The sequence below is a fragment of the Cimex lectularius genome, unplaced genomic scaffold, assembly GCF_000648675.2.
Source record: "Cimex lectularius strain Harlan isolate CLEC.00 unplaced genomic scaffold, Clec_2.1 scaffold170, whole genome shotgun sequence".
Taxonomy (NCBI): domain Eukaryota; kingdom Metazoa; phylum Arthropoda; class Insecta; order Hemiptera; family Cimicidae; genus Cimex; species Cimex lectularius.
In genome coordinates this window covers 910,501-937,542 of record NW_019392810.1, presented here as the reverse complement: position 1 = coordinate 937,542, position 27,042 = coordinate 910,501, and the positions used below count along the sequence as shown (strand labels likewise).

At 36.2% G+C, this 27,042-nt stretch overlaps 1 protein-coding gene across 24 annotated transcripts in view; it reads right to left on the bottom strand.

The window, feature by feature from the left end:
* Window positions 1–27,042, bottom strand: part of LOC106672032 (microtubule-actin cross-linking factor 1) — a 156,139-nt gene that overhangs the window by 37,686 nt on the left and 91,411 nt on the right. For 16 of the 24 annotated variants that reach the window (XM_024228201.1, XM_024228200.1, XM_024228204.1 and 13 more), the window contains exons 3-7: window positions 18,614–18,631; window positions 18,412–18,453; window positions 17,695–17,784; window positions 15,034–15,111; window positions 14,825–14,917 (exon numbers count right to left, since the gene is read on the bottom strand). In XM_024228201.1, the coding sequence (XP_024083969.1) occupies window positions 14,825–14,917; window positions 15,034–15,111; window positions 17,695–17,784; window positions 18,412–18,453; window positions 18,614–18,631 (321 nt within the window). Of the gene's footprint in view, window positions 1–11,293; window positions 11,485–14,316; window positions 14,416–14,824; window positions 14,918–15,033; window positions 15,112–17,694; window positions 17,785–18,411; window positions 18,454–18,613; window positions 18,632–27,042 lie in introns of those variants that run through there. The other 8 variants (XM_024228210.1, XM_024228223.1, XM_024228209.1 and 5 more) reach the window with 3 other exon arrangements.

Sequence of the window (27,042 nt, the reverse complement as noted above, 5' to 3'; positions counted from 1 at the left end):
AAAGAAATTATTTTATACACTGCAGAGATTGTTACTCTTAATTATATACCATTTAAAGTAATAAAATGTAGGAGTGATTTTTTTTAATGTTTTGTGAATGTGAATTTTTTTGTTTGCAGATTCACAATAGCTGCGGTCATACCAACCCTTAGGATGACGACGTTTTTTTTGGAGGGGAAAAAACATTTCTAAGTAGTCCAGTTTGAATAAAGGGCTGCTAGAGATTCAAACCTTGCACGTTTACAGTGACAAGCATCGTACCAACGCCTAAATCATAGCAGCTACCGCCGCCCCCAATGAAATGTTAAAAAACAATAAAGAAGAAGCAGGCATCGAATTTGCACAAGAAAAAAATGGTTTTAACTACCAGCAAGATTAATAAATTTTCTCTGTTTTTCTTATAATGATGAATAGAGTAATATATTGATGACTTTGAATAAACAACAATGAACTCAGAACTGATGAGATGAAATTAACTACTCCATAACAATTCAATAATTTTTTTTAACACGCCAACTAATTAATAAATCATTTCAATAAATTTTAGTGTTATATTGGGTTGTCCGGAAAATAATGCAGGATTTTGGTATTAAACAAAAAAAAAGAAACTAGTTACTTTAAAGCAATGTTCTTTAATCAAAANTGACATTCATACAAATGAGTAATCCTGTAAACGTAAACAGAATATTTTATATAGATTTTTTTTAATGAAAACTTAAAATCCTGCATTATTTTCCGGACAACCCGATATGTATGTAATAATAACGGGATCATTCAGGAATTTCCATTTTGATTTTGCAAACGAAGATTAAGAAGATAATCAAATCCATTCTCCATTTCTCCTGAGAATGGCAGTCATCAATAAGATGATACCAGCTTTGTGGAGAAGCTTCTTAAGGGGGCCCCAATTAAGGGTAGGCATAATTCCAAGTTGGTAAAGGTAAAACCTATTATTATCGTGGTAAGTTCCTGAGTGAGGTTGTAGTGGACCCTGAAGTGGTCTGCATTTTACAATTGAATACTGTGTGCTGCTCCTCGGTTTGAGCCATTCTCTATTTCACTGTTTGGAGACTTTTTGAATTAGAATTTCTTTTAGCATCAACAGTGACTTTTTGTTGTAACTGACTTGAAGAGAGGCTAGCTGCTTCCTTGGCCAGCTCGTTTCCAAAGGTACCCACATGAAATGGACTGCTGAGTGCATTCTGTTTTGTACCGATGTAATAATCTTCTTGTTTCTTCTGCAAGCCCTGATCTTATTTGTCATTGTTGAAACTCAAGAGGAACTGCTAACACAAAAGGCAATTTTCCTAACAGCAAAGAGGGTAATATTGTACCAAACTTTGAGCCTGAAGATGATCTCAATGAAGATAAAAAAATTGGCATGATAAAGAAATTTTTTCTAAAACCTACGTCACACCAGACCGCATTTCACGATCTCCAAATAATCACTAATGACAGTGCTGCTCCCGGAGGACATATGCCATGAAAAACCAGCCAATGCTGGCACTTAGCGAGAGGTTTAAAGGACAGGGACGTTTGTGAGCTTGAGGGATGAGAGTAATGATGGAATATTTCCATAAGAGAGGATCTTGAGTCGTAGGATCTTCATTTGACTCTGCTATTAAATTTTTAAATTAGTTTCAGGTAAAGAAACAAATCAAAAGAACCACTATTACCAAACTGTCAATTTGGCTTAAAAAATAAATTAATTAATTAAATTTAAAAATTTCATTAAAAAAATTGCATGTGCAAAATAAAGAAGTGATTTTATTAACGCTGAGATTAATAATTTTAATCAGAGTTGCAAGTAAAAATGTAAATTTAAAAGGCTACTATCGCAAAAGCAACAGCTTGCCAAAAACAAACAGGTGCACAAATGGTAATAGAAAAATGGCAAAAAGGAGATAACAATCGAAAGGTAGGTTGAGATGGGATTTGGTGTCGGTGTGGATCGAAGTCACAATAGCTCAAGTGGTAGAACAGCGGTGTATTTAGCCAAAGGTCGTGGGTTTGAATCCGCTTGTGACACTGACTTTTTCATTTCAACCAATACCTTACATAAGGATTAATTAATTGAAAGAATGGGTCAATCGGACCACGAAATACAATGGAGGTAACAATAATCCTATTCCTAAAAATTGAACATAACAGTTTGTAGCACAAGAAAAATTTACCACGGACACAAGATTAATAATATTGATCAGAGTTGATAATAAAGAAGTGGGAATGATAAATTTATTATAAAGGTGATCCTATCTGTACCAAAATGCCAATTTGCCTTAACAACAAATAACAACGACAGGGGGAATAATTTGCAAATGCATATTGCACAAGAAGAAATGATGATATGCTGGTGAGATTGATTTGATTTATAAAAGCAACTAAGGAGGAAAATTGGAAGGACTATTATTGCAATATCCAATCCCTCCTAAGTACAGTCGAAAGTGTGTATAACAGGAAATACATTTTATGTGATATTTGAAACCAATGACGTAAAATAACTCCAAAAGCGTAAATTTTTGCAAAATCAGGCCGTACTGTTTGTGGACAAGAAAAAAAAGGCTTCCTAAAAACACTTTAGATATATTCTGCCCACGCTATAGCACGCAAGAGAAGATGTCATAAGATCGAATTAAAAAAAAAAACGTCAATTTCCCATCCGAAAAACCGTACCGGTGGTCCAAAATTTGGAACATTTGGCACCGTTTCGTCGTGCCAAGGGCACCTGCACCCGCCATATGGCACTCGTTTTTACTTTTTCTGGTTCCTCAGGGGCCGTTGCGCAACAGGAAATTCCTTTCCTACGCGCAAAATAACAGCTCGCACACCTGACCTAATATCATAAACGGTAGAGCAAATCGTAAAAAAAAACCACTTCAATTTGGCAATAGCGAGACAAGAAATCGAAGATCGATAAACGTGGGATGTCAAATGTTACACGTTGGTGACAATCAAGAAAAACCTTAAATTTTGCGCAAAACGAGTAGGTTTTCCCCCTTAACAAAGCTATACTGAAAGATTACAAAAGTACAAAAGCCGAAAGCACGAGGTTATAAAGTTAAATAGGCAAATTCTAGTATTTGAAAATTTCTTAGTTGTTGCTGTCCTTTTTCTCTTCCTATAGATCAAGTTCATTTTGACTTCCTTTCGGAAAGACCGTTTCAAGTTAAAACATGACTGATTTGTTTGAAATCAAGGCTGGCACAAGGCAACATCTTAGGCCCCGTGCTGTACTCGCTGTACATTACCGTTGCAACGCTTGCTATGCACCTACGAACCGGCTTCAAATGGCAGTCAACAGTATCCATGAATGGACAGATACATGGAAAGAACCTATCGGATCCTTTAGGGACAACGATGGAAAATCAAATTACACAACTCACCTAATAGAATATGACCACGAAACAACGACAATGCAAACAAGTATGCAACTATTACACAACGTACAACAGAAATAGATAAACATAACACATTTAACACTAAAAAAAAATCATAAATACATAAATTAACAATAACTCACAAACTTCATTCCTACAATTTGAAATATTACACAAAATAAAAAGGAAAAAGACCAACTAGAACAATTATTAATTAGCCAATGTAAAATTAATACATGGTTTCATTTGACCAGTTTTAATAAATGTATTAATTAAAAAAATAGATGAAATTTTACAGAAATGAATTCCTCCAAAATGGCACTACTTGCCGAAACGCTAAGAAAAATTAAATTTTTCTTTTAAATTTTACCTTAAAAAAGTCTTCAAAAATAAAAGAATAGGATTCTATTCCCAAAGAGGACGTGAAGGACGATTTTGAATGTGGGATATTATTTTGTTTCTTGTTGTACTGGACGTGTAGCAGATTCAGCATAAGAACATTTTATGTTACCGTTTGGCAAATGCCAGAGATGTTTTTCCAACATCGCCTGTTTGATTTTCGAGTCCTTTAATGCAACGTCCGAGATTGAATAAGGATTTCGCAACGAGTCCTTGACTCCTTACCGGGGCTACTTATACCGGAGGAAAGCTAATAACCTTTTGTGGAAGACGGACGCAACATACGAAATTCGGAATTTACAAAAACGTCCAAATCAACCCCGACAGATGCGCGCCGTTGCGAAAACTATTTTTCTTGGAATTCCGTCCACAAACCGGCATTGACCCGGTTGAAAAAAGCACCTTGTACATCTTTTCGACCCGTTCTGTACCGTGGGTGATTTAATTTAAGGACGTAGGCTTTCTGCGCCGAGCCGATCCCATTAAACACGGAATATTGGATGAAGACGGGAAAATTTGTCAACAACTTTCGCCTTGTAACACTTTCCAAATGTATCACAGAGGATAAGCGCAATACGATACGAAGATAAGCGGTTTTTTTGACAAACAAAAGTGTGATTGATTAGCAAGGAAATTAAGATCTTGTTTAAAAAAAAGCTTTGGCAGAAATTCTTCGCGTTTTCTTTAGGCAGAAATAACATTGCTCTGCTGCATTTGTGGCGAACTGAAATGATTGCTCTACATTCAACTTATTTACACGATTTCTTCAAGGCGGGATTTTTGCTAATAGGAGTTGAAAACTGGGTCATTCTGCAGAGACATCAATATCAAGAAAACAACGCCGCATTTGAAGAACGAGCGAAAATTAAATATCAAGGTGGTCTCGATGAACAAGCGGACTCGGAGCATACCGAAGGACAGCTGCACGAGCAAAACTACAATAATTAACTACAGAGACTAGCGACAAAAAAGGACTTTCAAGTAATTTTTACAATTGTTCTTTTCCTTAAGATAAGCGATATTCAACAGTTTACTGGTCTGTACCATCATCAACATCATATCAACATATCAAATTCAACACTGACAGGCAAAAAATAACGCCCACTTGTAATATAAATTGATTTATATATATTTTTATATATTATTCAGTTTCACGTTTTTTAACGTGTAAATTGCTAAGGAAAATGAAAAATGAAAAAAAAAATCATTAAAAAAAGAAGGACAGATAAAATTAGTTCTAATTTTGTTGTAGATTTTTAATTAACATTTCGGTATCGCGTATTTCCTTCTCTTGCCTTAATTACATCTCGAACACGCCTCGGCACACTTTCTACCAGTCTGGAAATGTCTCTTTGCTGGAGGTTAGCCCATTCTTCACGAAGAGTCCTCTCAAGATCGTGGAGTGTATCAGGAAGTGATGGACGTGCTCTTATTTGTCTTTTGAGGTTATCCATATGTTCGATGGGGTTCAAGTCTGGAAAATGGGCTGGCCAGGCTAAGACCCTGATGATAAGCTGTTGAAGGTAAGTTTGTACTATGGGAGCGACATGCGGACGGGCATTATCGTGCATTAGAATAGGATTGTCGCTGATCTCATCGAGGATAGGCAACGCATGATGCTCTAAAATTGCATCCACAAACAAAGACCCTCCACGAACAACAACCAACTCTGTGCGACTCCATTGAAATTCCCGTCGCTGAGCTACGTTGAAAAGGTTGGCTCTGGGAAAAATTACAGGGTTCGCACCTTTCATTTCCCTTCTCCACACTTTTTCACGCCAATCTAAAGATCATAGAGCAAACCTACACTCGTCTGTAAAAAGTCCAGCACACCAATCATCCAAAGGCCAATGGTTGTGTTCTCGAGCAAATGCGAGCCGTGCAACTACGTGTGTTCTGGTCCATCCTTACGGGGCGAAAAGCCGTTCATTCTGATTTCATCTTCTTTGTGCAGTGCGTTCATTAATTTGGACACCTCGAACTTCCTGGAGCTGATGAATCTCTTCAACAACAGAGAGGTGCCTGTTTCGCAAAATTTGTCAGTCAAAAAACGGTCACCTTGTGGTGCTGTTACCCTAGGCCGTCCAGAACAGGGCCTTCTTTGGTAGGACCCAGTTTTTCGAACAGTTCTAACGGCGTCTCTCAGTGTTTTGTAGGGAACACCGATGGCGATAGTCGCATATCTGATGGAACGTCCATAAGTGCCACACCACGCGCCACATCCTAAGCACTAAGTGGCCTTTTTAAGTTTAAAAATTGAAAATAAGAAATCAAAGATGAAAACTAAACCGTTTATTGATTTAGAATTCAAATGAGACTGCATAAACATTTTAGATTCCGTAAAAATTAAACATTGAAAAATCCTTTATCCTTGTTTTGGATTAAGGATTAAATGTGTTTATGCCTAATTGATATTCCCAATTTAAACATTAGCATGAACTAATTTTATTCATAAAAAGAATGAGACAAATTAAGGGCAGAATTTTTATGAAAAAAAAAAAAAAATCAGTTGGGTGGAATTTTTGGCCTGTCAGTGTATTTTTTCACTTTCATTTTCTACATTGTAATTTTTAATTTGGTACGGGCCTACTCAGGCTTTTAACCCCTCGGGTCCTGGTCGCCCGCCCTGTGTAATATATATACATTGTAATTTCTAAAATCTTGAAAATTTATTATGCTGAGGTTTGCTACGAAGCTGTTTGATGCGATCAAGTGGCTTTTCTGTATACTATGCTGTATAGTGTATTTTTATAAGAATCACTGTACGCTTAGCATTTAACATCTGCTTCCGAGACAACTGACAGTGAAATACATAAACCAACCGCTGAAACAGACAAAATGGCCAATGAGACTTGACAGTCGGAACCAGCCGGAGTAGGAAGACCAATATAACAGGAAGGGACAACCAATATAACAACAAAATTCCTCACTGAAGATGGCGCAATGCCGAAACTCTTGAGTAATTCAACAAACCCGCGAGTGAAGACGGACCCGATTAGTGACCCTTTGTCGGTTCACCATGACTACAAAATAGTACACTCCAAAAAAAAGTTTACAAAAATAAACAAAAGTATTTACAACTTTTTTTTGCATTTTTTTACATAAAAATTTAACCAAATCTTGACAGAACTAATCCTTGTTTAAATAACAGGATTAGTGGCTATCATGTTCCGGGAATGTTTACCACTGAAACCAGAGAAAAGGGTTTAACGTAGATGCTATTTTTTTGAATGAAAAATCCTACGTTCCAAGTGTGATGACTGGAATTTATTTAACATATCGAGCCATGATTTAAAACGTGCTATTACTATTCAAAACGCGATTAAATAGAATCTATCCACTCGGGGGGAAGACAATTGACCTCGAAAGACCTTGATTATCGAGGAGACGCCACTCCTAGAACACCAGCACCTAGCCAAAATGGTTAATTTATAGAGACAGAACATTAAAACCGGGGGGGGGGCTAAATTATAGATTCGCGTGAGGAAAGATTTATTTTACTTCATCGACATCCTCCAAAAAGGTGCAAAATTCTATTTCTGTCGAATATCAATGAAGCAGCGGCCTTGGAACTTGGCCATTCAATAGAAAACCCGTTTTGAACGCAAATAAGTTAATTTGTGAGTAATAGGGACCAACTGTTCATTAAAAACAATTTAAAAAACCTGCTAAAATATATCGCGGATTTCGAAAATTTTATAAAAAAATCAATAGACTAAAGAGAGTCAATAAATCTTACACTATAAAAATAGGTCCATACAACAAAAATGACAACTTTCCTTTGTATTCCGTTGAAAAATATTTAAGTACTATAGAGTGAAAAATGTTGTCGAATAATTTCTCAATCAATGCTGACTCAACTTGAGAAAATTTACACGATTTAAGGACTAATTTGTGTTCTGGTGTTAACAGTCAAAAATTGGACTAAATGTATATTATTTATTTTATGATGTAAAGCCAAGAAATATGCAAATTTTTCATCAACCTGCAACTAGGAAGATTATTTTGATCGAAACAAGATTGCTTTTTCATCTCCAAATAAATCACGTGTAGAAAATTTAAAATATTTTTGTGATAATCCTGATAAATGAGTCGTTTCATAAAAAAAGTTGAATTTTCTATACAATTAGTTTATTACTTTAGACTAATGTTCAACAGTATTGCCAACTGCTTTTTCAATAAATATTTAGGCAAATCAACTCTGGTGTTACCATACATTATTTGGACTAAAGGTTTATCAATTTTTGTATATACTTGACAATTGAACATATAATTTGGGTTTGGATTTTGTATTTATACAGGGTGTTCGGCTACTCGTGGTACAAACTTTGTCAGTAGATTCTACATTCAAAATGGAACCAAAAAGTCCTCATTAACTGTGGTCCGAATCTCAACAGTTTCGCAGTTATTTCACTTTTTCTAATTTTTAATATTTCACGACCTTGCCTCAAATAAACTCCTAAACTAAAAGTTTTTGGACAAATACGTTGAGACCATTGTACATTAAATTTCCAATAAGATGTGATCAATATTAAACTTGCCAAAGTTAGTAAAATAAACGTTTTAGTAGCGAGAACTTCGAAAAAAAAAATTGAATAACTTACTATGGTGATTCTATCTAAACTACTATTTCTGAACGTAGAAACCAGCAAATTTCAGAAGACGTCGTCCATTTAATATCCTTTCTAGTGGTGCAATTGCTTTTTTAATTACTTCATAGCTTGATAGCTCGTGGTAGAGTAGCGGCGTATCAAGCCGACGGTCGGGGGTTCGAATCCCGCTCGTGACGCTGACTTTTTTTCTCAACTAAAAAAACCTTAATTGAATTTTTAATTACTCTTTTCAAAGATGAAGAAATTGATCAAGGAAAAGAAAAAACCATGGTTGAAGGATTGATAAGGTGGAAAATTAAAAATTAAAAAATGATATTTATTTAGAAATCGTGAGATGCGGTCTGGTGTGATGTAGGTTTCAGAACATTTTCTTTATCGTGCCAACGTTTCGATCTTTATTGAGATCATCTTCAGGGCCTGTACTTTGATTGAATATATAAAATATATTTTGCATTGCAATTCACTTTTCCACATCCAAAATGTAATTGTAATATGTAAACAATGTTAGTAAATCCCAGGCCCTGAAGATGATCTCAATAAAGATCGAAACGTTGGCACGATAAAGAAAATGTTTTTCTGAAACCTACATCACACAAGACCGCATCTCACGATTGCTAAATAAATAACGATTAACGGTCACTAATCACCACACATTACAAAAAGAGGAAATTTTGAATGAAATTATTAATTTTTTTTAAATTAGCAGTTTAGAATCACTAAAACTATATATATATTTCAAAGTTCTCGCTACGAAAACGCTTATTTCCCTTACGTTTACAAGTTTAATATTGATCACATCTTATTGGAAATTTAACTTAGTTTTCAATGGCTCAACGGGTTTCTCCGAAACCTTTTAGTTTTAGAGTTATCATTGTTTATTTGAAGCAAGGTCGTGAAATCTAAAAAAATCAGAAAAATGGGATAACTCCGAAACTGTTGAGATTCGGACTATAGTTAATTAGGACTTTTTGGTTCCATTTTGAATGTAGAAACTGTTGGCAAAGTTTGTAACAGGAGTAGCCGAACACCCTGTATAAGCTCCAATCTTTCCATGTAGACATATAGAGTTGAGCCTATTACTTCTCGCAGTCCAGCTTTTGTACTTTACGATAAATTACCGGCAGGCCTTGAGATCACCCACCTGGGGGGTCAGATTCACTTATCCGTCCAGCTATGATGTTGCTCTCCAGGGGCTATCAACCTAGCTCTTTCAGCACCCGACACAATCAGTTTCTAAAACCAACTTCATTCACTCAATCACTTAAATACATTCTGTCTTTTATACGTACAATTGACAAAGTGAGCACTCAATACTCCTCCATTACCTTTTACACCTATTATATAACCTAACCTAATTGGAGTTCCCTGGGGTAGTGAAAATTCCTCCATCACCATTTTCACTTATATAACTAACCTAGTTGAAGGATTCTTAATATTCCGCCATAAGCCAAAAATCGCATCAGGAGACTAAGAAACTCCCAAAAGCTCTAGCACATTCTCATTTCGGGTGGCATTCCTACACGATCTCTATATGGAGCCAAGGAAGTCTTGTATGGGCATCCGTCAATTAGGCGGGACACATTGGTCCAAAAGTAAGTTTCGGTGTGAACATATAATTGACAAGTAATAAACAACAATAAACCAGTGAAAAATTAGTGTCACGAGCGGGACTCGAACCCACGACCTTCACCGGTACTTCTACATATAATTTTTCAACTCAACCGCACTTTGTATTAATAAATCAGTTACTTTGCTTAATAGGACCAAACAATAAATCAAGTTTATTTAAAGTTTTTATACTAGACCAAATATGATTGTTTTTCCCTAAATAAATCAAAATTGTACTTTTTTTACAATAAAGTCTGTGGAATTTTCTTAAAAAACGGCTCCATACTGTGCATTTTTCTGTGCAATACATACATTACTTTAAAAGTTAAATGTTTAAAAATTTTCCAGAATAAAGACAAAGACTCTGGATTTGTTTTTCAATTTTATAAACTGACTAAAAATATTGTCGAGTACTTCCTAAATCAATGCTAACTTAACATAAATGAAAATTGAAAAAGTTTAAGGATCAATTTGTATTCTGGTACTTACATAAAAAATTGAACTGAACGTTTATTTTTTATGATGTTAAACCAAGACTTAAGCTGCATATTTTGATTAGGCTTGAAGCATGGAATTAACAATTGAACATATAATATTCGGTATGGAAAAAGGAACAAAAAATCATATTTTACTAGATCAAAAAAGGATTGTTAACACCATAAAGAAATCAAAAAGAAAATACACAATCTGTAAATTAAACACTATTATCTATGTAACAATGAAATAAAAAAAGGGGCGTAACTAACATTTCATAATTTTAGAAAAATATGGACAAAACCCAAGAACTACACATCTTAACTAATGGTGACTCAACCTGTCAAAATTTATATGATTTATGAACTAATATGATCCTTAAGTAAGATTTTATATAAAATCTGAAAAACAAGAAAAAAAACAAGAAAAAAAAACAAGAAAAAAAAAACAATATGAGTTAGTAGGTGTTCGTCTGAAGGAGTCAGGTGCGCGAAACCAAAAACAGCGAGGATAAGCGGACCAAGATTATGCGTTTATATTTTTTAATAATGTAAAATCAAGAATATATATTTAACAATTAAATAAGAATAGTTACCATTTTTGAAAAACAAACCCACTTTCTGAATTAATAATTAACTCCTCAGTGTGAAAAAGTAAGGGACCATTATGTCGATAAACTATTTATACGATTAATATAATAGAGTGAGTTTGACAATGGTTTAACCATGATAAATAAAAACGGTGAGGGTAGGCGGACCCAAAACGACCACAATACAAAATGTCAGATGTATAGTTTGAAACTGTTCATCTGGAATCGGGTACCTGTTGCCTAGATCTCGTGACTTTCCGTCCTCCTGAAGACTGCAGATGTACTTCGGTCCTTATCCTGCGGCTCGTCACGGACTTGGTCACCTGGGACGCGGCGGTCGTCGTGGGTGCAGCCCGCGTATCGTTCGACCCGTACACACCGAGCCGGCCGTTCCGGTCGAAACTGTACAGCCTCCGGTCCATCCCTGGGCGCAGAGGACTTGTTACTAACGGAATCCTGTCACAAGAAAAGCTCGAACACCCTTCCCAGACCCGACGTGGGTATCGGACGATGAATACTTTCTACGTAGGAAGTCTGGTCGGTAGTTTCAGGGTAGATAGGGCAGATAGGGAAATCGAAAGTTGTGAATCCGCACAAGACATTTCACGACTGCACGGAACGGAGGGGTCATTAAAGGTAGGACATAATACGAAGTCCCGTCCGACTATTAACAGTAATTTACGAAAAAGGAAATTGCAACATGGCTCAAATTATAATACAAAGGTATTCCAGTATAGATAACTGTCATGGAAAAGGCTTTGTTTTCGGATTTTAAGACGCCTACGCATCAAATGATACGTGAAATTAAGTCGAGGTAATGATAAACGTTTTCTTCACGCAAGGCATTTAGGATTAATTAACAATAATTAAAGGGAGTTTTAAGCTTACGCCCACGAAACATCTCGGTGGGTAAAACGCGAGGAGAATTGGATCACAAACAAGGTTATCACAGCCAAAGATGGGACGGTGACCGGTTAAAAGCCCGTTTAAGGTCGCAGGAGAACAAAATGACGCAATGGTAAAAAATAAACTTTCACCATCTGTCAATCCCAGAGCGTGGGTTACCGTGGGCGTCTTCCGATGGGATCGGACCGATTTGCAATTAGCAAAAGCTGAAAAAGACGGACAATGTGGAAAAGCGGCCATGGGAAACGGGGTTTATCCATTTTTCCCGACTTCCGCAAAGTCCTGCGTGCGGCTTGGCAAGCTTTCCTGTCCTTCACCCAAATCCTTCGGGGGCCGGACAATAAAGAAATTCAAGGTGAAAAGTCAAACCTTTAAAAGCAAAGGTCAAAAGGCGTGATATAGAAATTATTTAACAAGCCAAACTCTTTGTTGAGAAAAAAAGGTCAAAAGAGCCGTCGGAGGAAACAATAAAAAAAGCACGACGATATATCAAAAATAAACTTTACTAAAGCACCATGGTCAAATAATCGGTACACTCCTTTAATCTATAAACAAACACCCTCAAGGCTTTTTTGTTGGAGTTAATCTATTGACGGTAGTTTACAGCCGAAAGGGGTCCTACTACTACTACTACTTTAAGTGTTTCGTATGGACATAGAACATTAATAACTTAATTTTTCTATTTTCCATTGAAACCTGATAAGGGAACAATGAACAATCAAGAAACCTTTAAGGATTTTATGCCAAGGTTTTCCAGAAATACCATCTGGAATTGTAAATCGATTTTATATTTAATAAATGGCCAAATTATGGCTTTACTCATTTCACGATCCTAAGGGTAAGAAGAAATAAGTTAGCCTATTACCTAGTTGACTATATATTAAAATGGAAAATTTTCTAATTGAATTTTCATGGGAAATGAATTTATCTTGTATGCCTCAAAGCTACAAATAAATCAATTTTACCTGTATATTCAATTAATTATCGTTGATAATCCTAAAACTTCGGTTTACTGGTGTAAAAAGTAAGGTTAGGTGAAATATTCTTCATCAATTTATGCCAGTAGTATGCTGCAATGGATTACGAGATTTATGAAGGTTTTACTAACAATAGCTTTTTTCCAGCAGGGTGCCCTCACGGCCAAAAAAGCTGCCGATTTAGTTTCAGTTATGAATATCTTATGAACAATTTTAACAAAGCCAATGTCTACGGAGGATTTGAATTCAAGGTGAAACTTTGAATTTACGACTGGATATGTAAAAATATTTGAAAGGGGAAAAAAAACCGTCACAGGAACAGGAGCTTAATGGGCAAAATGAGGAAATGTTTCACAACTCGATTAAAGAAAAAGGCTATTTTTTCGTTAGTCTACAGCTTAGTCGGTCGAATAATCCCTTAAGATGTAAGGGTAGTGGAAAATATTAACTCTATTAAAAGCTCATTGTTTATTTGTTGTTTATCAGTAGTTATTGCATTATTATAAATGTTGCTTGTTTCGGCATATTCACATAATCAACCTGGCAGATGGAATAGTGTTTTTAATGTTTAACACTACGTAATTTTTACATTATTAGGTCGATTTTGATAAAATCTGGTATGCATGGTTTAAACGATTCAATTTTTCGTCGGTGCCTGGCGTTGTAGAATGAATATTATGTTATTTCAGCGTTTTTAGTGATTTGTTTACTGTATGGTCAAACTGATCGAATTATTTTGGCTAAAGCAGAGAGTAAAGCTGTTTTTTGTTATTATCCCGTGTTGTTGACAGAATGTTTTCCAATCTTTTTGGCTTTAAGGGAAAATTAAGTTTTACTAGTGAATTGTAAAGTTTAACCCAAGGTTGTACCGACTGGCTGGCTATGGTAGCAGACTTCAATTTTTGCGTTATGATTAAAGCAGAAGGCAATGACATTTTTTGTCGTTAGTCTCCAGCTATACATTGAAAGTCTTCAGTTAATAGTTCTAAGGGAAATTTAAAGTCTTTCGTGTGAATTTTAAGTTGGATTATTGTGTGGATATTAGGCAAAATTTCCTTTATTTTAACATGTGCGTTTTAGGCTTGTTTTTGATCAGAGCAGATTTTTATGTGGAACGGGTTCAGGAAAAGCGAGAAAACAGTCGGCACATCCGGAGGACCGAACTCCCAAGGACGTCCGTCACCCGGCACCAACTGGAAGAATCGGGATCGCGAAAACAACACTGAAAGTCGAAAAAATCTCCCGAGGACTTCAAAAATGGGCCGAGTAGATGTCAAACCACCTGTTGACGTGGGGTCGAGGGCGGAGGGTTCCGAGCTTTTCGAGTGTTACTTCTGGGTTTAGGTTTTAGTATAAATTTTCAACAGACTTGCCTCGATGAAATCCAACTGGCCCGCTTTAATTGCCGACTCGAAAACCCTTTATTCTGCCGGGAAAAATGTAAAAAAAATCATCTGCCCGATCTCGGACGAGAGTTAAAAGGAGACTGGTTGTTATGTGATGTAAGGGGTCCCGGATCCCCACCAGACCGCCCCCCCGCCCCCGATGCCTTTCAGGTGTGACGGAGGGCACACCTGTATCCTATCCGACAATGAAAGTGAAAACCTGAATGACGTTGTTTTCCCCTGGGCCCGATTTCCGTTTTTGGACCGGCCCAGTGCCAGAGGTTCGGAGGTTCGTTAGCCTATTTTGTCATTTCAATTGGATATTTTTATTTAAAAGCCGGTTCTTCCATTCCAGTCGGTCCATACGGGCTTCTTCGCCGTATAATTTTCCCAACTGATTTTCTACTTCTTCGACTTCTGGTTCGATGCCCTCGTCTTCCACCATTTCCACACTTTATGACCTTTTTATAGTGATATGATCAAGACATGCACATACCTGGAAATGAAGGATGATGGTCCAAATCAGGCCTAAGGTCAGTTTTGGGTTACCATCTACGATGTCTTCTGGACGGATGTTGACTAATTTTATCTTTAAAAAAATACAAAATAAAATTAAATTAAATTAAAAAACAAAAAAATATAATAATTTTTTTAATGGCTTTATGTTCTGAGCATGTTAGCCATAATATAATAATTAAAACTTACCTTTTTGTATCTTAGAAAATTGAGGACAAGCTCGACGTTCTGAAGGGCGTGAAATCGCATGCGCCCCTTTTCCCTGTGCTGAAATCAAAATTGAACTTTAAATTCTATGTAATACAGCCTGTATAAATAATAATGTATGTACTCCATTAGAGTTCGTGGTCTGATTGACCAATTAACTTTTTTCAATTAATTAATCTTTAAGTAAGGTATTGATTGAGATCAAAAAATTGTAAAATGGCAAAAAGGAGTGAAAATTCAAAAGGTGGGTTGAGATGGTAAGTTGGTGTCCGAGTGGATCGAAGTCGCGATAGCTAAAGTGGTAGAGGAGAGGCGTATTTAGCCGAAGATCGTGGGTTCGAATCCCGCTCGTGACACTGACTTTTTTATCTCAACCAATACCCTACTTAAAGATTAATTAATTGGATGTAATGTTACGGGGGTAGGGGGCCAATTTTCTTTTGATCTATTCAATAATTCAAATCTACCTGGTTAGCCTAGCAATGATTTATACGGAATGAAAAGTAATTCATCCCAAGTATATAGTACTTTTTGTAAACCTTATGTAGATACATAATATGAATTATAAAAAGTAAAATATAACACAAAGCAAAAGGCAACTTATCCTTTAAGCAATAAGAACAAAACATCTCATGATTTTTTTTATAAGTTAAAACCGGTAAATTCCGGCGGGAAATTATTATGTTAAAAAAACACTTCTATTTTAGATTTTAGATTTCGATTTATATAAGCTAAAATCTGGATATGTATATACATATATACATGAATGTACAGAGTTGAGCCTATCATTGCTCGCGGTCCACCGGCAATTCCAGCTTTTGTAATTTACAATAAATTGACGGCAGGCCTATTGATGTCTAAAGTTGATGAAGGTGCACGGTTAGAGCCAAAAGGATTTTTTTTATAGGTTCGACACGTACAAATAAGTAAAGAACGTGAAAAACCTGTGTTTCAATTTTCCAAGTACGATTCAACATTATTTTCTAGTAGAATTAATAAAATAAACATATTGCTGTAAATTTGACAAATGTCCATTTATATTGGCTTGATTTAGAACAAGATGGTGTATTACTGTGTTAGTGTGAATGAATGGGTGAATGTAATTTATTAGCGTGAGAGAAAGGGCCTATCCTCAATTACCCCGAGGGATATCGAGTTCTCTGGAGTACTGTGATCGAATCTGGTGTATGACTGTAATTTATTAGCGTGGATGGAGGCGCTGATCTATTACCCCGAGGAATATCCAGTACTCTGGGTAGTTTAAAATGAAACTTATTAGTGGGAACGAAGAGTCTTATCTCCTGTGGAATAACTAGTACTTTTGGGTTGTGAGAATGAATGTATGAAATGAAATTTATTAGTGAAAATGAAGTTAACCCCGAGGAATTACGAGTACTCTAGGGTAGTGTGAATGAATGGGTGAATGTAATTTATTAGCTTTCAATTAATTAAGGTTTTTAGTTGAGATAAAAAAGTCAGTGTCACGAGCGGGATTCGAACCCACGACCTTCGTCTTCGAACGCTGTGGGTTCGAATCCCGCTCGTGACACTGACTTTTTATCTCAACTAAAATTTCACCGAGGAAATCGAATTCTCTGCAGTAGTGTGAACGAATCTGGTGTGTGAATGTAATTTATTAGTTTACAATTAATTAAAGTTTTTAGTTGAGATGAAAAAAGTTAATGGCACGAGAGGGATTCGAACCCACGACCTTCGGCTAGATACGCCGCTGCTCTACCACCTGAGCTATCGTGACCTCGTGACGTAATTTATTAGCGTGAATTGAGGAGCTTATTCATTACCCCGAGGAATATCCAGAACTCTGGGTAGTGTGAATGAATGTGTAAAATGAAATTTATTAGTGTGAATGAAGAGTTAACTCCAAATACCCCGATGAATAACGAGTACTCTGGGGTAGTGTGAATGAATGTGGGAATTAATTTAACTATTCATGTTATTTTATCCTCAACTGACACGGAGAGTTGGTTATCATTCTATCAAACGTCATAACTTGGCTGGAGAAACGAGAAAAGAAATTTGCTAGTTTAATGTGAGGCTTATCCACAATTACCCCGGAAAATCAAGGACTCTGGCGTATGGTGAATGAACGATAATGTGTAATTGTCATTTGTTGGTATGAATGAAGGGGCTCATCCCCAACTACCCTGAGGAATATCGAGTTCTCTGGAGTAGTGTAAACGAATCTAGTGTGTGAATGTAATGTATTAGCGCGAATGGAGAGGATATCCCATATTACCCCGTCGAATATGAGTACTCTGGGGGTAGTGTGAATGCTAACCTTATCATGTTTTTTATCCTGTTTCTTTGTATCTGTGTTATTTTATCCTTAAATGACGAAGCACTGAGATATGGTGAAGCTAGCGATAGGACACAGAAATGGAGAGAACTAGTTTTAAAAAAATTTGGGGCAGGACTGTCAAGTGCTTTGAATTGTTCAGTTCAACCCAGGAATTTTTTTTTTTTGAGAAATTAATTTTTTTAATGATAAGAGGTGATTTAAGCAAAAAGGTATTTTACAACGCTAAATATAAGCGAGATTAGATTTTTTATAAATGGGCATTTAGGCGGTAATTACTTACGCAATGTAAACCATTAGTTTGCAATTAGGGTTTTTTCTCTTACCAAATGCTCCCCGGAGAGAACCTCTAGAAGAGAAATGAGGTTTAGGCCGTCCTGCAGGTCGGTGAACAAGTCGTTGACGTGCCTGTTTGCCTGTTGAAAAATCAATCAGTCAATCAATTTGTTCTAGGTATAATTTAGTAAAACATGCTAGGATTGATAATCATGCTATAAGTACAATTGCGTACGTGTCCGTCTATGACGATACACAGTCGATAACATTTAAATAATACACTACAGGAAAAATACTGAAATTTTCAATAAACTTGTAGTTTGGTCGGTTTGGGCCGCCTTAGCCTCGTTGTTTTGATCTTTCGCCTTTTTCGGTGGTTGGTCTGTGTGTTTCTCTATCAGCTGTGTCTCTTTGTAATGTGCTGACAGACCAAAGCAGATCTGACTTAATAAAACAGCAAGGATAAGCAGACCAGAAAGACAGGAAACGACCAAAACTACAAGCACAGTAATTATTTAAAAAGGACAAACATATAAAAACATTTTTAAAATAAATAAAAAAGTTGTTAAAAAGAAAATGAACACAGGAAAAACTAAGGTGTAGAATTTGTCAACACACGTATACATGTAATTAAAACAAAAAGTTGTCGGATTAGTCGTAAAACCAACATCAAAAGAACAAAAAACGTGCGGAAATACTATTAATTGTGTTTGTAAAACTCAACAAAGTAAAGAAAACAACGTTCATAACACAGAAAAAGAACTTACAGTAATTATAGTTTCTGGGAATATGCACAACTGAGTGTACGTCTGTAAATAAAATAGAAAAAGAAATAGGAAAAAGATAAAATCCAAAAGGATAATTTAATCATGAAAAAATGTGAAAAAAAGTCATTCATGGGGCGTGAATTTGAATTTTGCCCCTTTTTATCATACGATGTGCTTTTATGTGTTTTCATGTTGTTTTTACCTTCGAATTCGTCCAGTGCTGCTTGAAACGAGAAAAAGACAACTTAAAGACTCAAATTAATTATTATTTTCTTCAGTAACGACAACTCCCATTTATTATTAATATTTATAAAGTCAAAATTCGTCTAAATTTCTTTTATCGCAGAATCAGTCGGATCTCCTTTCTACCCTAGAGTAAAAACTTAAAAAACAAACCACAAACTAAAATTCTTTGAAATTAAAACCGTATAAAAGAACCTTCCATTTTTCAAAATAATATTTTTAAAAAACATTTAAACAAACTTTTTGAAGTAGAGTGCGGGCTCGTTTTAACATCTCGTTCCTTTCACTTTCAAGTTCATCTCATCCGGGACTCGAGACTTCAGATTGAATTAAAAATCAAGCCAAAGGGTCTTAAATTTTATATGTATTTTTCTGAAGTTTAATTCCAGGATTTATTTACAAACATTAGGCAAAACTGTCCAACAATGTTCTATATCTATTCGACACTGGGTAGTGGTCAATACTTTTGTTTCAACTTCCTGCTTTTATCGGTGCAGTGCATGATCACTGTAAACAACAATTAAGTTGGCTAAATCGCTAAATCAATTTTGTCCTCAACAAACACTTAATTTTTTAGTCTTTCAGAATATTATAATTCCACAATCATTTTTTATGTAGTCCTTTCAATCTGTTAGCCTTTTTACATTTTTTTTAACGAGGGTTCGCAACAGCGGAGGTCATCTAAACCTCAGAGTGCCGATGTTTTTGAAAAAAAAGCCCATTTATAAGTATGTCGGGTTCGAATGCAGGGCCGCTGGATTCGAACCCGGGACCTTTACCTTACAGTGATGAGCGCCGTGTGAACGCCTAAACCGTTGCGGCCACCGACGCCCCCCCCCCTTTATTACATATTGTAATATGAATAAATAATATGCTAAATTCGGATGACCTTTTTTGGACATCGGGCAGCTGTGCAGAAAAAAATATTGATTCTTGATGAAGGCCTCTTGTTTTTCTACTGTTGGTTTTATGTTATCCTATCATTAAATATGTTATCCTATCATTCTTATTTTTTTTTATTTGCTTCTTTGGTGACCATTTGCCATACATATTTCATGCCTTCTTGGACGCTCGAGAATCCCAGCAAAAGATCAAGAAATGCAAAATAGTTAAGCCTGAGGGTAGCAACTGTCACTGGGAAGGAAACCCCCACGTAGATATTTGCAATACATGCTACAAAAATCTAGTTGTTGGGCATTAGTTGACTCGATTACGACTACGATTGACTAGTCAGTTGCTCAGTTGGTTTTTGAATGCGTTGTTGGTTGCTAAAACGAAGAGGAGTTGGCTATAGACCTTTGTTAGATTTTTATGGAGTGAGGGAGCTTTCGAGTGGATGTCTGGCATCGGCTTAGCTCCCTGCTTTGACGGGTTTAGTTAAAAATTTGTTTCGAAAAGTGAAGACCTGGATTACATGTTTTATCGCCTAAATAGCGGATTCAAAAGAAAATCCAATCCTTCGAATGAGATAACCGTGTCTCTCCCTCTCCATCCCCCTCTCTCTCTCTCACTCCCATGCAATCAAAAACTACACGTCTAAATAAAATGTATAGAAATCCATTATGAAGAACGTAATCATACCAAAATTCATTTATTCCAAGAATTATTCAACTGTATAACAAACTTCCCAATTATGTAAAAATATGTGAATCTCAAAATTCGTATAAAAAAAGCTCTAAAAGAATATCTCTCATGTATGTACTCCTAACATGATTAATAGATTATATTGAACTTTTTAAACTTGCGTTTGAATAAAGGAATAGTTTATAGAATTTAATTTTTCTATATGTTTGTAAAATCTTTGTTTAATTTAATTGAGAATTAATTTTAATGGATCTGTTAGATACAACAGATACAACGCTCAAAAAGTTAAACAAAATATTGCAATTCCTAAAAGTAAAACTAATAAATGTAAAAATTTTAAAAACAAGTAAATGTAAATGGATATCTACCATACTTAATGTAAAACAGAAAATTTAAAGTTTTTTTTCTTTCATATTGTAAATTATTGTCCACGTTGGATGTAAGAAAAGCCCAAGAGACCTAATTCTGCGTGGTTAAATAAAACGATATCAATCTTTCTCTCCTCTCTGCTTTTCACAATGAACGACATATACATTTTTATTTGTTCTTAGTTTGATGTTTTTTACAATGCTAACCTTTTATTTTTAAGAGTTTGTTCTTCTACACTTTCTTTTTTCTTTTCTTTTGTGGATTGTTTACTGAACTAAGACTTATATTTCTTGTGTGCTGTATTTCAATATTTCATCATTTCTTTTTCCGAATGATGAATGTACCAACGAATAAAGAAGAGAAGTAGCAATTTCATAATTTTCGATATTCTTTTTCTGAGTTTATTATCCTCTTTGAGACTATATGTTTGACATCTAAGCTCACTAAATATTGAAGTTGTATAAATAAATTGTCCGGTTAAGCGTACTGCACCAGCATGTTTTACACTGTTAAAACACTCCAGCTTGCAATGTGTGCTATGTCATATTTACTGTTTATCAATGCTTCCTTTGCTTATTCCTTTTTCTACGCGCTTCTTACAAGTTTTTTCCCAACTGTTTCATCATTTTATCTGAAGTGAGTTAGGCTGTGCTTTCTGGAATCAGATCGTTTCTTTCTCTTAACTTTTACCGTCTGGTTTTTCTCAACTTCCTGAATATCTTCCTCAAACTCTAAGCTTTTTAGTCTTTCAAACAGCAATGAGTTATATGTTTGCTTTAGTCTATGAAGGAAAAGTGATGATGTTCTTAAGGCTCTTGGCTGCCGTTACGATGTCACAATGTCGCATCAAAGGTAAAAACAATGTGATCAATTAAAAACGTAAATGGTGTACTTGCAAAATGGCAATAGCCCTTATAACCAACCACCTGGCTAAACGCCGTACGGGTCGAACCCTACGAGATCGGGGTCATTTCACATTCAAGACCCTCCTAAATAGATGGGTACTTATCTACGATCTGACGCCGGGTTTCTTAATTAATAACAGTTTTAACGGCAGATTTAAGGCCGAGATGACTACTGGGATAGTGGAAAAAATGGGTTCCTTCACTCCACGACGCGATTAATCAACCGACGAGAATCACATAGGATGTGCTATTGCAATGCGAGGCACGCACAAGACTCAAAAATCGATACAAATCTGGCAAAAGAAGGCAATATAGCCCAAAAACAGAAGCGAAGGCTACACGTCAGTAGTCACAGCATTTGCATATTTGGGAATGTGACCATGAGGATGACGCTTTATCTCCGGATTCACCTGGCTACTATTTATTGCAATTTCAAAATAGTTGACAGAATTAACTAAAAGAATTTAAATAAATCCAGGCTTCTCTGTTTCACAAGAGTTCAAAGGCATTTTGTCTTATCCTTCTTGAAGCTACACCACCTGAATTTTCGACAAGAGAAATTTTATGTTGAACGCACGAATGTCTAAGACGAGGTAGAGCTGAAGAATGTCAGTTAATAATTAATAAATAACTTTGTAGAATCGATCAAAGATTTCATAAGGTTCCAGGAAAGATGACTTTATCAGCACACTACCCCAAAAACTTTAACGTCGCCTTGGAATTTTGCTGCGAAACTCAAGTTTATTTTTATACGTAAATATAATTCTCTAGGTTGGTTTTATCCGAAGTTGAATTTCCTTTTACGTACGTTTGTGTTGTTAAGTTTCCTCACTCAGAATATAGCGATACGAAGCGGACCAGGGTGATCATGAAAGATCAAATTGCCAACCAGACAGGTGTTAGGTTTATTCAGAAAATCTGAAAAAAACATTACTTGAGCACTAAAGGCCTTGTGCTTGAACTTTAAAGCAAGTGTTTTATACCAGGTTTTCCCTCAGCCAGCATTTGGCTTTGGGGGCTTCACCAGTTGTGTTTTCTAGGTGGCATTTTTTTCCCAATAAACTATTTATTACCATCTGTACAAAATAATACTTTGTAATTTTTTACAATAGAAATTGTCATGAGGGGAATTAAAACCAATGTTGTTCTTTCCACTTTAGACAAGGGCTAGTCCATGGCGAGGAGGTCCCGGGGCCATCTCCGCTTTATCTGTATGACAGGTTTATAGGGATGAGCTATGTTGACGTCCATGGGTTGGGGTGTGTGGAGAATTTATAAAATTTGGTGGGTAATAATTTATTTACAAAGGGTATTTTGAGGTCGTCGTGCAGGGTAGTGTTGGAGACATAGTAGGGAGAGCGTTGATTATGATTCTAAGGACTTCGAATTGAAAAGACTGTATTCGTTGGTTATTGGGAGGTTAAGCGATGCCCGTAATTCTAATGCATCGGTGTCATTTAAAGTATTTTTCGTGCAATTTCTCGTGCATTTTTATAGTCACATAAGGGATTGATTGCACACTGACGTCAGGTTTATAAGCAGGATAAGGCAAGGCGATCTCCTTCATGTTTTTCTTGTGTGCATCAATGGAACAACATCGACAGTTTAGTCGTCCTAGGATTTCTGGAAACTGCCAGAAAGGATTTGTTTGCTATATGGTTATGATCAAAGTCTTCTAACATCATACTTTGCATAAATATGATGGCTGATGAGAACCACTTGAAAGAATTTTAAGGTTAAAATTGGATCAGCATTGGCCCGGGCCTTCGCTTTTTATCCAATCGTCTATTAAACAGTTCTATCGCTTTAATACAAAGGTAAAAGTCGATAAAAAGCCCTTCGGTTTATAAAATGATTCATTTGGTTCATGAATTATTAATACAACAATGTGTGATTTCCTCTGAAAAAAGGTTAGTTCTGATTATAAATTAGATATCGTAGAACCTGTCGTGTATTATTCACTGAAATATTTTAGAAAAGTACTGCTTTTGCAAAATTCTTCAGCGTTGTAAACCGATTTCTGGTCATTGTTCAGATAGAACGACAATAATCTTTTAATCCTTTGAGCGGAGGATTATAGAACAATTTATATAAAAATAGAGCCGAACATTTGTAAGTGGTCGAGTTGAAAAGTCACCGTTTATGGAAAACCACAAGGCCATAAACTAAGCTTCCCGATCCCTTCGGCAGGGCCTAAAACCGAGATAGACCAAGTAGGTATTGCAAATAGCACCGGATAAAAATAACTCCAATGGTCTAGACCGGTGCAATTAAAAAAAGGGACGTGCATTCAACACGATCTCGACATGAATTACATGTCTTTTATACGCTAGAAGAGCACTGGCCTGTTTGATAAAAAAAATGATTTGTTATGATTGACGTGAATGCAAACAAAAATTAAGGGCAAAGGGTATCGACTTGTATATCCTTTTTCTATAGTTTATACATTAACTATGGGGAAAAAACTCATGTGATAACACTGTTTTAAGGGGGCGTCGGTGGCCGCAACGGTTTAGGCGTTGACACGACGCCCATCACTGTAAGGTACAGGTCCCGGGTTCGAATCCAGCGGCCCTGCATTCGAACCCGATAAACTTACAAATGGTTGTTTTTTTTTCAAAAACACCGGCACCCCGAAGGTTGATATAACCTCTGCTGTTGCGAACCCTCGTAAAAAGGAGAAAAAAAAGAAAAGAAAAAAAGCAGTTTTCCCTCCGTCCCATGTTTGGGTAACACTGTGGGCAACACTGATTCCGAAAGTGAGCTTGCTTTGTTGTCGATTTTCGTAGTGTGTTGAAGTGATTTTTTATAATGTCAAAAAGGCTGTAAAAGCCGATTTTGTTTTAGTGAAAAAAAACCACATTCGAGCCTCACCATTCATTTAATGTAAATTCCTTGCCTGTAGAAAGAGAAATGTTATTTAGGTTTAGTGAAGCGTAAAGGCTGTCGGCTGTCTGTTGGGTTTAGTTTATTAAAGTCGTATTTTATACATACAATATAAAAAAAAATCATGATGTAATTATTTATATGTGGGAGATAGTAGCAATGCCCTGGCCCTAGGGAGGCTTAGCCAAGAAGGGTAGCTATGACGTCACGTCTTCAAGAGGCTACACCCCTCTCCCAACCCTACACATACACACCCCGGAACCTGAAGAGTCAGTTGTACACGAGAGTCGAGTTGAGAGACATCCTACATTGTTAATTGTGTGGCTAAATATAACTATGTCAAGAAATATTGATTTTTTTGGGAGATGGCCCGGACCCTTTCGGCAATCCTTATTCCTCAACATATATATGTCGGTAGAGACAATTTTTACATAGCTGATGTTCTTTAACGTTCAAGATTAGCACAAGAAAAGCAAAATGGTAAAGCCGGAGGAGAGTAGCTGCCACTAGGAAGAAAGCCCTGAGTATAGCCCTCTGGAGGAGGTTCTCAAATAGGCGATGCTATAAAAATGTTAGTTACGTGGGCAGTTAGTGGTTGACTGTAGGGAATAGTAAGGCAGTATTTGAGAGGAGTTGAATGACACTGGTCAGTTGGTCATGAGCCAGTTTCGTATTAGAGGTTGGAGTTGGTCAGTCAGGGCCCAGTGATGAGTCGGGACCTGGATTTGGAGTGTGACAGTTGGCGACCTTTGCTAAATTTTTATGGAGAGCGAGCTTAGTTACGTTTTTTGTGCTTTTTAGATGATTACCAACGACGGATTCGGAAGAAAAGCCTCAATGGTAAGGCCCATTTTCTTGGATGAAGTCACAGATAATCTTGATCGCCTATTTAGTTTTGGTGTTTCATCATCATCGTTTTTATCTTACGACTAGGAGGAGGATTTTAACCATCAGGCTGAAGACGAATGTTCAAATTTAAACAGAAACAGAGAAACTAAGCTTATAAAAAAATCTCCTTTCGACTGTCGCAAGGATGTGAAATATAGATAAACAAGGCAGAGTTTCTCTCCTGTCTTTTTTGTCGCAGCCGTTGTCCTTCGATCGAGACCGAATAAGGAACGGGACAAACGACCTCCCGGGTGCAAGTGTCGATCTGACACACATTTCCAATTTTAAACAAAGGCAAGAGCTATGGAAGGATCGGCTGGTGAATTGCGAGACGAGTTCGCCTACTTGAACGACTTCGCCTACGGATCTCTTTTAAGGACAATTCCAAAGATCGAAGGCGTAACCCGAAATTATACAATCGTTAGTGGAACCAATAAAGTAGAGCGGTGTGACAATGGAACTTAAGATCGTAAGGTCACAGCCGCAGAAAACAGGCCAGGTCAATCGAGAAACTAATGCCTGTTTTTATGGAATTCCATGTGTGTGGTGTGTATCGTCAGCTGGTTTGCTACATGTTGACGTGTTCATAAATCACTCGTTTCCTTCGGTAAGGCTTTAAAACTTGAACCAAGTCGATTTTAAACCTTGAAGAACAATCAAGCACGCGTTGTTTCACGCACTGTTGAACGTACCCTTCGAAAAAACATGCAAATAAAAAACAAAATTCGAGATGTAAGTGAAAATGTACTTAATGACAAATACAAAACAGAATTATGAAGGAACATGATGAGATCATTACAATGTACAAGGTTCAAAAAAGCCACCCTCCTTAAATTCGCAAAAAATTAAAATCAAGGAGGCTTCCGTTTCATTTTTAGATACTTTACATTTACCGAAATTTTTTTAAAGAAATAAAGGAGAAAAAATATAAATAATATATTAAAACCCCTTACCCTTGGGCTGGCGATTATTTCATTTTATCATTCAATTTGATGACAATACTGATAAAGAAGAGGTTAATTTTATTAATATGTATGTTGAATTGATTGTATTTTTGAATTATTAATTTAATTTTTTATAATAATGTATCTTCATTTTTTTATGGGCAGCTCTGTTCTCTCCGAAAGAGGATCTTCCGATAGCAACGAAATCTTAGAAAGGACGTTTTTTGACACTATTCCTACTTTACACGAAATTACTCGTCGTTTTTACGGTTTACTGTGCGAAATTGCATTTTTCCTATTTTTTTAACGTTTATAATTTTTTATAAATAATAACAACGTGAAAATATATAATTTTTTATGGGTTTACAATATTTAGTAAACGAATTAAGGGTAAAAGCGTTTTCATGATGCGCATCGTCCAAGTTTTCAAATTTCATTACCTAAAATCTTCCAAAATTTTCGTTATATTCACTAATTTCGTGGTCCGCTTGACCAATTAATATACTACAATTAATTAAGGTTTTTTGTTGACATAAAAAAGTCAATGGCACGAGCGAGATTCGAACCCACGATCACGTGAGGTCACGATAGCTCAGGTGGTAGAGCAGCGGCGTATCAAGCCGAAGATCGTGGGTTCGAATCCCGCTCGTGCCATTGACTTTTTTATCTCAACAAATAAACCTTAATTAATTGTAATTTTCGTTATGTTCGACAACCAACGATCCGCTCTGTTCCATCTTTTGCGCATTTCTCACATTTCATTTCTAAATCTTTCTTCGACTTGGCATCAAAGCAGAACCAGTTGGAAAAAT